The sequence below is a fragment of the Ambystoma mexicanum genome, chromosome 6q (assembly GCF_040938575.1).
Source record: "Ambystoma mexicanum isolate Mex_15411 chromosome 6q, UKY_AmexF1_1, whole genome shotgun sequence".
In the NCBI taxonomy this organism is placed as follows: domain Eukaryota; kingdom Metazoa; phylum Chordata; class Amphibia; order Caudata; family Ambystomatidae; genus Ambystoma; species Ambystoma mexicanum.
The window spans coordinates 405,052,327-405,071,042 of NC_090937.1; the positions used below are offsets into that span (position 1 = coordinate 405,052,327).

Genomic DNA, 18,716 nt, shown 5'->3' on the forward strand with positions numbered 1-18,716 from the left:
GTAGATCCATTTTCACCAATCACACGCTTTGTCACTCCTGCGTGTAGATCCATTTTCACCAATCACACGCTTTGACACTGCACGTGCAGGTAACTATAGACGCACATATGCTGGTGACGGGTTTTCGCGCGATTCGCTGAGTGTGGGGTTTTCACGTGAAAATCACTCCCTATCAGGCTGTCCACGCGTTCAAACACGAAAGACCACGCTCCTGGCCAGGAGGCCAAATTACAGTCCCCCAGAGCCCTGAGCACGCTCCCACCTGCCATCAGCTGCTGCCTGACTGCCTGCTGGCCACGTGCCCCACAGTGCTGGTGGGTGGGGGTGGTGGGAGACATGGGTGGGGGCCTGGTGGAGGGTGCCCCTGGTGGATGGGGGGTGGGGGTGGTGGGAGACATGGGTGGGGGCCTGCTGGCAGGTGCCCCTGCACTGCTGGGGGGTGGGGGTGGTGGGAGACATGGGTGGGGGCCTGATGGAGGGTGCCCCTGGTGGATGGGGGTGCAGGGGGACATGATCAGGTGTGCAGGGTAGTCCCCTGTTTTGTGGGCTGCCTGCAGGGGCCGTGGAGGGTGTACAGGGTATACCTGTGAGGGCCCACCCAGCCTATTCGCGTGTGATAATTCCCACGCACCCCTGTAATACACGTACCCTGGCCAATCGCGTGTTGAACTTCCCGCTACCCCTGTAATACACGCACCCTGGCTGTTCGCGTGTGATAATTCCCGCGTACCCCTGTGATACACGTTCCCTGGCCTATCGCGTGTTCTACTTCACGCGTACCCCTGTAATACACGTTCCCTGGCCAATCGCGTGTTGAACTTCCCGCTACCCCTGTAATACACGCACCCTGGCTGTTCGCGTGTGATAATTCCCGCGTACCCCTGTAATACACGTTCCCTGGCCTATCGCGTGTTCTACTTCACGCGTACCCCTGTAATACACGTACCCTGGCCAATCGCGTGTTGAACTTCCCTCTACCCCTGTAATACACGCACCCTGGCTGTTCGCATGTGATAATTCCCGCGTACCCCTGTAATACACGTTCCCTGGCCTATCGCGTGTTCTACTTCACGCGTACCCCTGTAATACACGTACCCTGGCCAATCGCGTGTTGAACTTCCCGCTACCCCTGTAATACACGCACCCTGGCTGTTCGCGTGTGATAATTCCCGCGTACCCCTGTAATACACGTTCCCTGGCCTATCGCGTGTTCTACTTCACGCGTACCCCTCTAATACACGTTCCCTGGCCTATCGCGTGTTCTACTTCACGCGTACCCCTGTAATACGCGTTCCCTGGCTGTTCGCGTGTGATAATACCCGCGTACCCCTGTAATTCACGTTCCCTGCCTAGTCGCGTGTAGAACTTCCCGCGTACTCCTGATTTGAAGATTGCCCGCTTTGCTTTCCTTGTTTGCCTGCCCTGTGAAGTGGTCCAGGGTTAGCACAGCCCTTAGCGATGATTTAGCGATTTTGATGGCTTTTCCTTGCGCGAGGGCGTTCTTGGGGGCGTTACTGGCGCTGCTGCAGGCTCGCTGCGATTCTCTGCGCCACGGCTGGTTTGGGAGCATGAAATCCATGAATACGCTGTGCGCGGAAATCAGTTTTAGCGCACGTGCCTGGCGCAGACTATCGCAGGCGCACGCTGTGCGCCAGCCGCGTGCGCTACTTGTGCGCTGGATTCTATGAATTACCCTGATAATATTTTCATTGTGAAAAGAGGACATGCCAACATCTCTTAGAAAGGCACAAACAGCCTTATTGACAATCCGCCTCGCTTTCTCCATTTGTGGACCAAATGAAGAAGAACGCAGTCATATTTGTCTCGCAATACGAGAAAAAATTACTTGGGAATTTGGAAATATGTCCATGACCTTCCCAAGTCCTAAAATAAGAGAGGCAGACATGTGATGGCATCAGTGATGTCATCAATGATATTTGTGATGTCATGTTTGATGTCCTGGGTGTTAATCTTAGCAATGCACGTAGATGGTAGGAGTTATGGCTGCTAAGCTTGACATAATGGGGGAATGTGCAGTGTTGTTTGGTGTCACTGTGAAGTATAACATCCCTTTAACAAAGTTTTTTACCGAATGTACATAATTATACATGGCAGGGAACAAAAACAAAGGGGCTAAACATGTAATGCCGTCAGTGATGTCATGAGTGATATTTGAGATGACATCTTTCATGTTCTAGGTGTTAGAGTTAGCAGTGCCCAGTGGGGTTGGCAAGTAAGGGGCTCAGTCTGCCATAAATGGCGAATTTCAGGGGTTTTTCATATTTAATGTGAAGCATAAAGGGGAGGGCGACATTTTTTTTGTAGTGAAGTGCACAGGTATTTGGTACGGCAAATTGACCATAACGTCCCCTCAACAAAGTTTTTTTTGTAGTGAATTTTACAGGTTTTTGGGAGTGCAACGTAATCATAACGCCCCTGTAGTAAAGTTTTTGTAACTGAATGCCATACGTTTTTAGTAGTGTAAATGCATCATAATAGTACTTTAACAAACATTTTGTACTACACTTATCAGAGTTCTAATAGTAACACAAAAACATAGTACTGCAAAGGAATATTTGAAGTAACTGGCCACCTTGCAAAGAAATGTACATTATCCTATGCTGGCGCATCGCATGGGGGCGTGTTTCAAAAAAATCATACACACTTCACAATGACAAGTGTAACTGGTTGATAGTGCGAAAGTACATTGGGTGTTGTGGTTGGAACTGGTAATTCCAAATTTTCCGGCGCAGAATTCCACAATGCAAATGTTGAACACAATACAAGCACGAGTGCATACCAATGTATCTGGATCATTAAACCCCATTCCCTTCCAAATAGTGCGGAATGAATGCCATTAGCAATCGAGATTTTGCAGCAGTAATGCGTGGTATCAAAAAAGAGGCTTTTTTTCTCTTCAACCGGAACGCCAGAACTTCAATAGGACGAAATGTAGTGGGAACCTATGGAAGGCGACAATGTACAATGACCATATATGGGTTACAAAATGGAAAGGCACTGAAAGCTGGAATGTTCTTATTAATAATTAATAATAAATTATTGTTTGGAAGTAGCAGCGCGATGGAATGACAAACAAAACGTGTATCACCACCCAACCTTTCTATAAAACAAAATTTTAGCACATACTTTTTTAATTAAATATTATTAGAAGATGGGAAAATGTAGTGGTATCGTACAAACGGCGACAATGTGCAATGTCCATAATGGGCAAAAAAATGGCACCTGAGCATTAATCTTGTAAATCATTAGGGAACACTTTTTTTTTTATATGGGCAAAGTGATGAAATAACGTCAAAGTAGTATATAGTCAGCAGAAAAACACTTACATAATTTGGACGGCCTCCATTGCGGGCGCTGCAGGCATAAAGTAGTGTATGAAGATCAGTGGCTCTTCGGGAACTAATTTTGCATGGTCGGAGCACATGTTTTTGAAGCATAACCTTATCAAGTGATATGTTTTTCAAACTGTTACTCCCTACATTCTTTCTACTCTTTCCCTGTACGTCAAGGTTAAAAAACAAGGGACCCTTATGGGTGTCGACAAATATGCAGCCGTACTGAGCGCATATTGAAAACAGAAAACGCAGTGGCCTTCACTCTGAATGCAAATACATTTTCAGTTTTGCAACAACATATCAGCAGCTATTCATGAGAACGACTATTCTGTGTACGAAATAGTGCAGGTGGCAGTCTCAGATTTCAAACAGTAGGATGCCAGCCTGACCGCAGTAATGATGTGTATGTGTTGTACAATGAACGCAGTAAGTTCATTTCGTACAATAAGTAGTAAGGCGCACCGTACCGTATGACAGTGCTTTCAATAATTCTTCGATGTTTGTTTTTCTACTACCACGTGTCTTTAATGCTCACCTTTCCAAACAGTGTTCCATAAGTGCAACAAGTCCATTGGTGTCTTCTTCGGGTAGGTTTGTTAGAGCCAATGTTTGCGTTGAACAGAAAATGAAGTAAACATGGCGGCCGTATGGAAAGATTACGACGCACTTCACGCTGTGCCACAACCAATCGGTGAAAGTGCAACATGGTCGCGGCCACCACACCATGGAATAAACAATTGCAATCTTGGTGCACGGAGCGAACAGGGAAGTGTGTCTACGGAGCGGACATAGATATCACTAATGTTTACAGACATACTTTTTGTTGGTTTTTCAGGGAAACACTGAATGGATTGTCACACAATTTACAAAAGCACACTTTTGCGCCCAAGCCCCTACCACTGGCGCAAATTTGGTGCAAATCTGTCCAGCGGTTTGCCCTGTAGCCGTGCGCGAAATGTTCCCCCATTCAGTCAATGGGAAAAAAAGAAGTTTTGGAACCCCCCCTATAATTTCCCCCCCGGACCAAAGATCACCAAACTTTGCAAAAAAAATTCAGAGTGGCCCATATACTTTTTTTGCAAAGTTTGGTGAGCATTAGTTCAGGGGGATCGGAGTTATAGGCCGCCCAAAAAGTGCTCTTCCTATGGAAACAGCAATTTAACCATAACTACACGCCCACTACCGTGGCCGTGTAATATATATACATGTAGATATATATATATATATATATATATTTGAAAAAAGAAAGGGACTGGAATCCAATCCTGGGAGAAACGGCACTCAGGCTATGCTCATGAGGAAAAACATCATTCTTCTTCATAAATCCGACACCAATCAATGTTTTTCAGTGCAGCCTATAAGCGTCCTTTATTAATAAAAGTACATGGACAAAAGAAGGCAGCAGCAGTTTAAAACAAAAAAGAGAACAACGCGTTTCACCCTGCTCGGGCTTCGTCTGGTATGTGACATGGAGAGAGGACTGCAGTGTTATAGACAATCATGTGTAAGTCCATCTTCAGTGTTTTACACTTAAGTGAGTTGACTGAAAAGCACTCAGTAAATAAATAAACAAACAGGCAGCCATATTGAAACAAAGTGAACATTGCTTCTGTTCTTTGTTAATGTCTGTGTTTGTGTAGAATAATAGCAGTTCACTATTATGACTGTGCATAGAATCAACCCAGAATATAATTATCCCAAGTGGGTTTGAGCTTGATGATGTTTAAATAATTATTCCACTGTTTGTTAAAATTATTTAATTATTTAATATTGTGATTTTGATTATTGTTTGTCTACCCAAGTGGGTAATTTTATAACTGAGTGCTGCATAATACATCAAGATAATGGATACTTGTCAACATACATGTTGTAAAACTGCAGGCGATTCATGTGTACTGATATACCTCAATACATATTAAAGTGCTGCGTGCTATGTAAACACAGATGAACTGTTCAATGCTAAAGTGTTGTGTGCTATGTAAACCTGGATGGACTATTCAGTAATAAAGTGCTATGTGCTATCACAGTGCATGTTAGAAAAATATATACGTGAGTCGTACATAGACCAGGGAGGCTGTGTGTTGCCCTTGCGGGTGCCTCTATGGTCTAAGTGTGTATTGTGTGGGCTTAAAAATATTCAGAATACTAAAAGATATTTAAAAGATTTTTGAGAATCTTAGGGCCCAGACAATTCTCATGGCTCTATGGAGGCTGTATGTTGCCCTCATGAGTGCCTCTACAGTAAAGATTAACCTGCCTAAGTAAGTACTTTTGAACAGAGGCAGGGAAATTGGTAATATTGTGCCATAATCGGAAACTTGGGCTATTACTAAGACCTAAGTAGTTTTGTTAGAACAATGGAGGCTGTATGTTGCCCTTGCGGGTGCTTCTACAATATAAATTAACCCACCTAATACAACTTTCTAAATACAACAAAAGAGAAGGAACAAGTGGAGAATTAAGATATTTTGCCACAAACTGAACGTATACAGTTTGTTGTCCATGCAGGTGTCTGGCTCTGATCAAACACTGACATAAAATCACACTTATAGTTTAAAGAAAAACGGACAACCGTAATTAAAAGGAGAGGGGCAACCGTAATAGGTACTATGACCATGTGTTACCCTCTCCTAATATTGAAGTGCCATATCTGGTATAAACGACTGCATAACACTATTTATAAGAGAATGATATTTCATAATGAAGCCACAAACATATTAAAATGAATAGCCCACAGTTTTACAAATAAACTTGGTAGATGATTGAAAACAACTGGGGTTGGGGTTACAGATTAAGATACAATATGTTAAATAGTACAATTATAAAATCTGTATGTTTAAAGCATTGAAATGTCAGTGTTTAGGCATCGAGATTGTTTATCACATTGTCCCTGTTTTTTTTATTAATCTCATTGGTCATTGTGGAGGGCTCTTTACTATATAATTGTATTCTTAAAAATTGTTTCCCAAAGAGATCACCTATATTTAACACTAATACAAATTATGCACTATTTACAGCAGGGCACCATGTCTATAACTGCTTACCCTTCTCTCCTATTTTCCGCAAAAAAAAAGTGCATATATAAAACTCTGATAAAAATATACTTATCGGAAAAGTCAATAAGATATAGATGCAGAAAACTGCTTTCTGCTGAGTAGGCGTCCAAATCGTACCTAGTATACTAAGCAACTTCACCTTTCATATTGTTGCACAATATATACAAAGAACAAGAAGATGATCGGGAAATTTTAGGTCAGGAAATTATCACATTTAAAAGGGCTTGGTCAAAAATAGGAGAAAATGCACACACAACATAGTATGGCAATCATGACAAACACAAATTTAAGACCCCAGGAATGCATATAATTCTTCGTCACGGTTGTGACCTCCCGGGTGTTTGGTGTTAAAATCAACTATGTATCTTGATTCCATTTGTCTCAAAGTTCTCAATCTGTCCCCTCCTCGCGGATGGATTCCCACTGAGTCAATGATGAAATACTTGAATGTGCAAATGTCATTTTGGTGGGCATCTTCAAAATGTTTGGCAAGTGGGTAGGACATGTCATGATTCTTGATTGCACGTAAATGTTGTAGTATTCGTAATCTGTCTTCCAGTTTGGTGCTGCCAATAAACCATAGATTGCATGCACAAGTAATATATATATATACATGGACGCGGTAGCGTCCATGTAGTTATGGTTAAGTTGGTGTTTCCATAGGAAGAGCACTTTTTGGGTGGCTTATAACTTCGCTCCCTCTTGACGAATCCTCACCAAACTTTGCAAGAAAAGTATATGGCCCACTCTGAATTTTTGCAAAGTTTGGAGAGGTTTGGTCCGGGGGGGGGGCAAAGTTATAGGGGGGTCCCAAAACTTTTGTTTTTTCCCATAGACATAATGGGAAAAGAATTTGCGCACGGCTACAGCCCGAACCGCTGGACAGATTTACACCAAATTTGCGGCAGGAGCGGCGGCTTGGTCCAGAAAGCGTGCTTTTGCAAATTTGGTGTAAATCCGTCCAGTAGTTTTTTAAAAAATGACCAAAATGTAAGGCAAAAAAATGTGTGATATCTGTGTTCGCTTCGCGGACGGACTTCCCTGTTTGCTCCACGGACAGCACCCCGATTGGCCCATGGGCTTGCATCATGTCCGCGGACATGTGACATGTTCGCTGATTGGGCGGTGTGGTGCGTGATGCGCGTCAGATTTTCTGTCGCGCCCGCCATCTTGCATTCGCCGACGACCGCGGACAGCGTGGTGAAACTTGAATTAAAAATGTTATTTAGTGGCGTGTGTTGGTGTGTAAGAGTGTTTGGGGAGGGTGGGGGAGTATGAGATAGGTTCAATGTTGTATTTTTTTTTATGTGCTAGACGCTTTTGTTGTGTTCGATTTGTCTGCGGACAACATGGCTGTTCTGGAATGTTCGTAAATAAACAGAATGGAATCGGTGTGAAGTTGAAAGTGTTCTAAGAACACTTGTGGGGTCTTGGAATGTTAGCAGGGGGTGTCCTGGAGACGTTTTGTGTATTGTTCGTTGGCAAGCTGAAAGTATTCTAAGAACACTCGCAGTGTCCTGAAATGTTCGTACACAAAGAAAATGGGGGTGTCTTGAGGACGCTGTCCGTATTGTCCTCTGGCAAGTTGAATGTGTTCTAGGACCTTCCTTGTGTCCGCATACATTAAAATGGTTGCAATGCTTGAATCTATGGGTGTGACATAGTCATATGCCATACACCCAAGAGTCTATGCCCTGGCCAGAAGCTCTGCAGCATATCACAGTCATATGCCATGCACCCAAGAGTGTATGCCCTGGCCAGAAGCACCGCAGCATATCACACTCAGAGTGGCTTATAACTTTGGGTCAAAAACAAATTTATAAGGAACAATGTTATAAGCCAGTATGGGTGTGATATGCTGCGATGGTTGTATTTATGATGTTATACTTACTATTTGTTTTAGTAACTGGAGTCCATGTTTTTCTTGTTCATGTCTGTGATAAAAGAAAATAGCATGTTAGTATTAGTATTTTATAAAGAGTTATTACATTGTACAATCAACATTTTTTCTTTTTTTTTTACCCTCATATTTAGTCGATGACAAACGAGAGTACTGTGCAATTTGCTCAGTTTCTGTGTTTGTTGCTAAAATCATTGGTTCTGTGGGAGAAAAAAAATCCATGTTGGATAAAAAAAAAAACCTTTTTCTGTTATGCTACAGTTTAGTTGTTTGTTTTCAGTGTTTACGTGTTGTTTCTGGCTAATGCTTTATACATTGGATTGTTCCAGTTTTTGGGAGCAGTAAGATATAAGGTATTTCTTTGGATATTGTACAGTTTTGGAGCAGTTAGATACCAGTAGGCGTATTCTTACTGTTTATTTTTTTTATATAATTTCGTGGTATTGATTTATCTGTTTGAATATTTCTAAATTTTGGGACAGTTAGATACAAATTGGCGTATTCTAACTGTCTATTTTTTGATTTATTTGAGTAGTCCTAATTTATCTGTTTAGTTGTTGTAGCATCTTTGGGCAGTTAGATAGCTTTTGGAATATTGTGACAGTTTATATTTTTTTACTAGAAGTGTACTTAAGGTTTAAGTACAGTTTAGTTATCAAATTTTGGTTTTAAGAACATTAAATAAGCGTTTGTAAGATTTGCTGGTAATCTCTGCTTTAGAGTAATGGTACTATCATTACATTCATCCCATCCACATTTCTTTTTTATATATGCAGTGTAGTGTCCTGAGTTGGTTGTGGCTCCTGCGTGGTAGATGATACCTATTGTTGTGAAGGTTTTCCTACCTAGTGATATTTGACCATGTGTGAATCCAGTCAGCTTGCAGTTGTTTTTTGTACCATCTGTATTGTAACGTAGAAGCATTAGTATTACGTATTTACTATGTGTTTGTATTACTAACGTGGAGTGATTATCTGAATTGCAGGTGGAACATAATCTACCGTGGTTTGCATTTTATACAAGTTGCTGAAATGGAACGGATTCACAATTAAGTATTGATATATACACAAAGCGCTCATTGGGGATTTGTTCTTGTGTCACATTGTTGCAGAAAGTGCATGTATGTTTCCACATGTATGAACTCTGGAAGATTTCATTTATAGGTATGTTTTTGTTTTCCAGTACTTGTAGTAAGTACATTAGAAATTCTTGTGGATCTTCCTGTGAGTTTATAGTGAATTTCACCATTCCAGCACAGTAGTCCAATTGTTGTCTTATTCCAAAAACACTATACGTGTTGTCAGGATTGTTTGCTGCTTTTCTGTGAAGTGCTACCATTTGTAAACACAATGGGTCTGCACTGTGTAAGTAAATGTTCTCAACAATTGGTGGTAATTGAAATAGAATATTCATTGCTACATTTGCGTAGCAACTTACACCAACTATATTTGAGAGTTTAAATGGACCATGTAGTTCTGTATCTGACTGCTTTTTTTGGAGTTTGTCTTCCTTCTTTGAACAAGTACCTGGTTTACTTTCCCTAATTGATTCTTTTTTGATTGTGGTACTTGATGACGTTTTAGTTTCTTTTACTCTTTTTGGGGGATTTGCAGTGACATCCTGTTGCATTTCTGTTTGATTTAGTTTTCTTTTAAAACATTTTCCTTTTTGTGGAACAGGATATGTTTGTAGATGGGGGGTGTATAGTGAACGAATCTATTGTATTCTAAAATGCAAGGAATATCAGCGTTTATTTTACTTGCATCAAAGTTGATTAGAAATAGACCGTCAAGTGTACGTAAGCGTGATAGTGCTACGTAGCTCATGCCTTCTTTAAAGACTGTGTTACCAATGTCTATCATTGCTTTGTCTAAGGTAAGACCTTGTGCTTTATGAATGGTGACTGCGTATGCAAGAGTTATAAAAAATTGTTCTCCGCGTACATACATGTCTTTGAAGAGAAGGAATCGAGCTGTTGAGCGTCCTATTCTTTTAACTTCTGAAAGTTTGTCAAAGAGAATATTGACAAACTGAATATTGTTGTCACGTGGGTATGTTTGAAAGCCAACAACTGTACCCAGTGCTCCATTAACTAGTCCTTGGTCTACGTCAAGGTTACATTTCAGCATTACTCTGCAGTTTAAGGATAATTTTAATATCTTTTCCAAGCCTGGTGTGTTTGAGATTGATTTTTCTTAACTGTTTAGTCTTGCTGTGGCTTGGTCACACATGGGTAGTGTCATTCCATGTACATCTAGTTTGTCTGTGGCGCTAATTTCCATTATTGGTTGCATTTCTTTACTTAACATGATTTAATTGAATTTGAAACAGCTTGCAAGGGTTGGCATTAAGGCCATACAATTGACATTGTTGTGGGCTAATTGTTCCATAACATCTGTAGCACATGTATTATCACCATAAAGTGCATGAATGTGCCGGGTTTTCAATATTGCTTCTGCTTCTCTAGAAAGTATACCAATTCTGATACTTTTTAAGATGTTGGCATAAGTGAGATCTGCAGATTGGCGCATGTTTTGTGTTAATTCTCTGTATTGGAAATGTTGCCAAAGGTTGACATTTCCAATGCTGCCAACAGTTTTACGACAGAGTTTGTGTCCTAATGTTTTAAAAATAGGCTCACCTTTTACAGGTGTCAATTGAAGAAGATCTCCGAAAACAATAATGTGTTTTCCTGCAAAGAGCTCTTCATAGTTTGTTTTGAGTACTTCCTGTAATCTGAGATGAATCAAAGCCAACATTAGGTTGGACACTATGCTCACTTCATCTATTAGTAGCATTTTCATTTGTTTTAATACTCTGCGTAGTTCCATTGCAGATTCTGCAGAAAGTTTGTAATAATCTAATTTGTTTTGGTGTTCTACTGGCAGGAGTAGTAATCAGTGTAAAGTGACACCACCTATGTTGTAGGCAGCTAATCCTGTGGGGGCAGTGACAATAGCTGACAGTTTGTTGTTTGTGAATTGTTGAAGGAACTTACTGATGATTTTGATTAGGAATGTTTTGCCAGAACCAGCTTCAACACTGACATACAATAGTATGTTGTACACCATGTGCAATTTCTTTTGTTACTTCCTGAAAAATGCTACGTTGCTCATTGTTTAGCTTTGATTCTAGTATAGTTAAGTCTTCTTTATCTTCATACTGACACATGGTGTTTTGTACTTCTATCATAGCTAATTCTGCCTCATTTGTTATTAGTGGGTCTCCCAGTGGTTCTTGGCTTCCTGTGACAGATGGTTGACTACTGTCAGGAGTGTCCTTATCTAGTTGGGCCTGGAGTTCTTCGTGTTGCTGTTCATTGTGCAACATTGTTTTGTACTGTGCAAAGTTTACATCAGTTATACTGCTTTCATTTGCTTTGAAAGCGTCTTCATATGAGTCATAGTTATCTAGTATTTCTTCTTCTTTTCTCCATGGTTTAAAGAGTTGTAGCAGGGACATGTAATATACTTCTTTATGTTGAGGATTCTTTAATGACAATTTGATATGATTAATTAAATTTGGTTTGGTGAGTTTTACTAAGCTGCCTTCACAGTTTGTCACTTTGTATTTACGGTTTTGTTCATCAGGTTTTATATTATTTTTGTATGAGTAGTTTTGGGCTATGTGGTATAGACTCATGGTTTCCAAAGTGGTACTCCTGTTTGGGTAGTATGTGTCCAATAAATTGTTTTTTAAAATGTCTTGGCTGTTGGGATCATGTTTGGCTATTGTTTCTAAGGGCCTCATTACGACCCAGGCGGTAAGTTACCGCCTGGGCCGTGACTTTACCACCATGGCGTAAACTACGTTTACGCCATGGTGGTTGGCGGACTTACCGCCCCATTCCGACCTTGGCGGGGCGGTAAGTCCCCAATCCCCATTTACCCTTCCCCATTCCCATTTTTGCCCCATAGGGTATAATGGGAGTGGGGAAGGCGTTAATTACGCCACCGTAAATTACGGTGGCGTAATTAACTCCATGGTCCCTTAGCGCCATGGATTTTAACACCTGCTAAAAGCAGGTGTTAAAAGCGCCATGGCGCTAAGGGACCTCGTACTCAGGCGGTAAGGGTCGGCGCTGTTAACGCTGCCGTTAACCCCTTACCGCCTGGGTCGTAATGAGGCCCTATATCTTCGTATGATTTTAGAACTCTTTTTCTAGATTTAGCTGGACCAAGACTTAGCCATACTATATTTGCAGATTTACCATACAATGCAGTACCAGTTAATCGATCAGCTGCTTCATAGGATCCACATTCTCTATGGGACAGCATTTTTATGCCCAAGCTGTATAATTTCTGAGACACTGTTTTATCTGATGACAGGTCATTCCAGAGGTCTTGGAGCTCTGTCTTTTCTGATTTGGTTAAGTATGCTGTGACATATCGTGCAACTACAGCAGAATTGTCTGCAATGTACTGCACGTCTATGTTTGCGTTCCATAAGTAGGCAATGATTGCATTGTAATCATTGATATATTTTTCTTCTTCTTTTCTTTTTATGCAATATGTATTTTTAGGTGACTTACCTTTAACACTATGTCTAACTGAAGACATGAGGTTGTTCACTTGACCTGTATTTGTGACTGGTCTAGGGAAACCAAATCGGCATTTGGTGTAGTATTTCCCTGTGTTTTTGTATTTGCGACGACAATATTTGCCACATTTGTGTCTTTGGAATTGTAAGGTTTTTGCATGAAGATCACTATTTGTGAATTCTGATGGAATTTCAAAAGTGACATATTTTTCAATAAACTGTAAAACAGTGGCATCACTGTCTTGACCAAATTTAGGAGCATCTTTAATCCATAAAAGCATGTGGATATGTGGTGCTCCTCTGGGTTGGTATTCTTTTCTCCAAAAGAAGTGTTGCACTTCTCCAAGGGGAGGAACAGTTTTGTTACAAATAAAATGTAGCATAGCAATGAAGCGATGGTGAAAATATCGTGAAATATTAACAGGATCCTGTGAACAAAGTTCTCCAGGTGTTAGTATATCTATGTTTGTTTTGTTTTCGTTTGATATGCATAGGAAAGCCTGTAAATCTTCCCATGCATATTCTGCGCAACTTAATGTAACAAACCAAGTGGATGGGCCAAGGTTTCTGATCATACAACGTACATCTCCATGACGTCGAAACCAGTACTCTTTAGTACCACGCATATTTGCTAATAGATTTGTAAGATTTGCTTGTAAAACCTCATCTTTTTGTTGAACTTTTTGTAATAATTGTGTAACTGTCATATTTTGAAAGTGTGATCCTGATTTTAATATGTGTGCAACTCCGTAACATAAAGTTGCTATTTCACTTTCAAAGAGTAGGTGGAATATGTATTCCACATTTTGTCGAAATCTGGGATCTTCAGAATACATTTGTAATGAGCGATATTCTGATGCTGATATTTGAATAGGTCTATCATCGTATCTTCCTCCTTTGCCAGTAGGAAAGAGTAGAGGAAAAACACGTGCTTCTATACTTTTTTCCCATATGCTGATTGGTGATCCTTTTGTTTGACGCATTTGGTACGTTACCAGTGCCTCTTCTATGGTGTCATTAGAGTGCAATGGATGAATTATATAATGGTCTAAAGTGTTTGATATTGTAGCAGGATCTAGGAGCTCAAATTGACCAGCTTCTTGTGTCTCTTCAATTATTTCACTTGTTTCTTGCAAGTTTTCTTCAATATTAACTTCTTTGTAATATTCATTGTTCTCTTTAAGATATTGTAGGGCCTCTCTAACTTTATGTAAATCTACCAGTTGTTGCCAATTTATTTTGTCTTTTGTAGGTACTCCATTTACCAAGATAATTAAAGATTGCTGAATTGGACGTTGCACTCCGAGAGTGTGCACATTTTCTTTTAGATCTAATGGTAAATACACTACTTTTCCACGAATACCTTTCAGTAATTCAGAGGGAGGTAATTTTGCAGTTTTTGGTTGAAGGCGTATTATTGCTTGAAATGGGTGCACTGTTTGAATTATGATGCTCTCATATAAATTAAGTTGTTGAAGGGGTTTTGGTAGTGGATACAATTCCAAGTTATTTGTGATAGAACGTGAAGGAGTTTGGTTGTTGTCAAGTTTTGTAGTGCAGTAACTGCAAAGTATTATGGGGTCAGTTATTTCGTATTTGTTTTCTGTTATAAGGTAGAGAGCTAACTCAAACCATTTAGAATCTTCATTGTCTTCTATTTTGTATGATAGGTCTATAGTTTTTGTGCTACTTTTATATAAAGTTCTGCGGCAACATACACACACGTGGTTTGGTACTTCAGCTGAAGTACTTTTAAATTTTAGTATTTCTTTTTTGTATGTCTGTAGTGAAAGTTTGCCATGTGCAGAATTGTTCCGAAGTTGGTTGACAGCTAATTCATCTTGTAAGTGGGTTTCACTTCCAAAATATTTTGTCTGGATATAGTCAATTTCTTCTAGGAGGTCTTTTGCTGTACCATGTAGAAGAATGCTATTTAAATTGGCTAGTACTAAAGCAGGACTTTTAGCATAGTACAGTTTATAAACTAGATTTCTTATACTTGCATGATGTGTTGATATCCTTTTGATATCATGGAAGGGTGTTTTGCAAGTAGGTCCTGTAATGCAGGCCAAGGAATGTCCTTGTAGTCCTGTGTACTTGCAAAAACTATGTGGAAAGTTAGGATTAGTATGTGGGATTTGTGGTATGGTGATTTTTTAATAAGAAATATTGTGGATTACTTGGATATGTACTTTTAAACTGTTTGGGACACGAACATTGTCCGCATTTAGAGCACGAGATGAGCGTGGGCGCGGTCCCATGATTGTTTTGTGAGCATGTTCGCTAAGGTAGCGGCCGTCCGCAGGACACCCAATGTACAGACATTGTTTTGCGCATGCGTGTTGATGTTCTATGGACAGTGTTCGGGTCCTGAACTAATTAAAAGTGCGTCACATGTAAAACAAACATTTACGGACAGCCGTTTGTTCTTAGCACAGTTTAATTTATTTGCTAACAATACAGACAGACATAGCGTTTCAAGCACACCTCCATTTTTGTGTATTTACGAACATTTCAGGACACTACGAGTGTTCTTAGAACATTTTCAACTTGCATGAGAACATTACGGACAGATGTAGTGTCCTCAGGACAGTTATATTTTCGTTTCTTTGCGAACATTTCCGAACTACCGGGCTGTCCGTGGACACCTAAATTGGTTTCATCACAAAGAACTGAAAGTAATTACAACAGAATATAAGAAAAATAACTTTATTTCATATATATATACAATTATGACTGGGAAGGTGGGGCAGAAACGGAAACAAAAACAGGAGAATTAGGGATTTCTAGAAAACTGGGATCAGGTGAATAAGGGAAGGAAAGCTCATCGAAATGCTTTGGTCCATAGACAGGGTTTGGGGTTAACTGAGTGGGATAGGGTGTGGGGGGACAAGTGCAGGTTGGACAATGGTGTGCTGTTGGTGGTTTCACATGATTTTCCACAAAGTTTTTCAAATCTATAAAATTTTGCATAAGGTCGTCCATTTTTTGATTAATCTGTTGTAGAGTGATATCCTCTGATTGTTGTTGTGAGATGCTTAGAATTTTTGTATGGTCTGTAATAAAAAAAATGTATATGTTAAATGTATACAAAATAATATTTATTAATTGGTTTATATCGTAAAGTGTGTACCATTGGGATCATTGGGATAAATATCATGAGCTAATTAGTGCATTAAGCAATGCATTGATATAAATAGCATTCTGTTATGAAGTTCTATACAGTATACTAAGCTACTCATGCAGAAACATAGGCAGTGTGTGCAGCATACATGATGAAGGTGCAATATTCATAATCTTGTCATGTTGTATAGTGAAATGATAACTGCTTTCTTATTAGAGTTTTGCGTACTGTGAAACATGTAATAAGTAGATAATAAAACCCACTTAATACATAATTATTACAGACAAAACACAAAGAGACAACAACACATACAAATTTGAGTATATACAGGGATAGTGAAGTAAACAAAAAAGCAGAAGTAGTAGCAGAAAGAGTTCATAACCTAACTGATTGTCTTTATGCAGAGAAACTATTGCTCTGTTTCAAAGCTGCTACTTACCATATGTATGTGTATCACATGATGTGACTGCACCCAAAGGAAAGGAGAGTGAGTACAATGTATACAAATATGAGCATATACAGGGAAGGTAGAGTAATAAAAATAAAACTATGAGAAAGTGCTGATAACCCTAATGATTATCTTCATGCACAGAAAGGATTGCTCTCTTTCCAGCCTGTGTCTTCCGCTATGTATATGTTTCATATGATGTGACTTGACCCTAAGTCTACAAATATAGTACCTTTTCAATTTTTACTTCCTGACTGTTACTAAAGAAAACTATGTGGCCTAGATATGTCAGTAAAGGGAAAAAAGGGAGAGCCAGACATGTGATGTCATCAGTGATGTCATTAATGACATTTGTGATGTCATCTTTGATGTCCTGGGTGTTAGTGTTAGCAGTGCACGGTGGCGCGAGTTATGGTTGCTTATGTTACCATAACTGCCGAATTTCAGGGGTTTTTCGGTTTTACTTTGAACCATAATGTCCCTTTAACAACGTTTTTTTACTGAATTTCATAGGTTTTTCGTAGTGCAACTTAACCATTACGTCCTTTAACAAAGTTAGTCCATTTGAGCCAAGTCACAAATTCCACAAGTTCTCCAGTTCTGAGCCATAATAGCAAAGCATTGTGGGTATGCAAATTAACTCAAATGCAAACCATTTTTCTCCAGGAAATTGTCTTTATCTAAGAGGGCAGTGCGACTTTATGCATAGCTTAAATAACCTAAGATAGAGTTTTGCAAGGCTGCTAGAAAAACTATATGCCTGGTTTCAACCTTATTAAGGATAATCAATGCAGTATAGTCCTGACAGCCTTCTTCTTCTTCTTAATTATCAGATGCGTGGGCGGACCCACGCAGGCGCTTCCCCATCCTAAAGGATGATGTGCACCAGATCCACCAATCAGTACTTAGCTCCCAAAAACTCACAACTCCTCCCAGCGCCCAGTCTGCCTCACAAAATCCAACATCACACTGTTCCTTTTACTGCCTCTCACACCGTCACCTCCCAGCAAAGCCTTCCCACTCAGCTCAGCCACACCCAGCGCAGACAACCGAACCCTCATCAATTCTCTCTCCTCAACATGTCTCTCACACCTAAGCAGAAAATGTCCCACAGTCTCAGGCACCCCACACACCGCACAATCCCTCGACTCACGCTTCCCTACTCGAAACAGACAGTCATTCAGCCCCATATGTCCTATCCTCAACCGATTCAGCATCACCTCCTCCCCCTCCTCCATTCCAGGCTCCCCGCATCCACCTTCACTGACACTTTCCCACGAACACTGTCGTTGGAGCATTTCGCTATGTTTTCACGGTTACCAGACATTTGGTCAAAAAAAATTGGTCGACCAGACAAATGGTCGAACCAATTTGGTCGAAAACCAAATGGTCGAATTTTTTTTATTTTTTATTTTCACTCCTTTTTTTTCACCCCTTTTTTTCTAAAAAACCCTTTTTTTAAAAAACTAAAACCCGAAAAATAGATATATAATTAAAAAAAAAATCGACCATTTGGTTTTCGACCAAATTGCGTTGAACAAATGTCATTCGGCCAGTTTTAATTCGACCAAATGACTGGACACCGTTTTCACAACACTGAGAAAGTTATGGTGGGTTGAAAAAGGTTTGAAAAAACCCTTTCACCTGAAATGTGAACGTAGGAAAGTCCATTTGAGCCAGGATGCACATTCCACAACGCCACCTAGTAGCCATCACTGGAAGTTCTCCTCCAGTTCTGAGCCATAACAGGAAGGTATTGTGGGTATGCAAATTGGCTCGAATGAAACACACACACATCCTATCTTCATTTGATCATGGCAGAGGAGTTGGACCTATTTTATTTGGAACTATTATAGAGTGGCTTACTCTATGACCTGTGGCACCCACTGCAATTCAGAAGAGAGAGTGCTCTGAGCACTTAAGCCATTGTTTTGTAGAATATATATATATATCGAGAGAGAGAGAGAGAGAAAGAGAAAGAGAGCAAGAGATCAGGAGAGAGAGAGCGAGAGATTGGGAAGAAGAGACTTTCCTTACCTCTTTTTATTTTTCCATTGTTTCTGCCTCCTGTAGCATACAATAATGATTATGATGAGAAATACTATGATTCCAAAGCTGGAGAGAATTGAAATGATAACTATCATGGAGAAAGTTGGTGAGAAAGAAGAAGTAGTTGAGGGCAGACCAGGCGTTTCAAAGGTTGGTGGTTTTGATGTCACTGTCAAGAGGACTGTAATGAAATGAAAGAAAAAAAAAACAACTTCAGTGGTGCATGAAGACGTTGGAACAGCTC

General features: G+C 40.1%; 1 protein-coding gene across 1 annotated transcript in view; it reads right to left on the minus strand.

Moving 5' to 3' along the window:
• MUSK (muscle associated receptor tyrosine kinase) overlaps positions 1-18,716 on the minus strand; it is a 951,534-nt gene that overhangs the window by 113,405 nt on the left and 819,413 nt on the right. Inside the window, exon 14 of the mRNA XM_069630906.1 lies at positions 18,461-18,653. Within this exon, the coding sequence (XP_069487007.1) occupies positions 18,461-18,653 (193 nt within the window). The remainder of the gene's footprint in view (positions 1-18,460; positions 18,654-18,716) is intronic.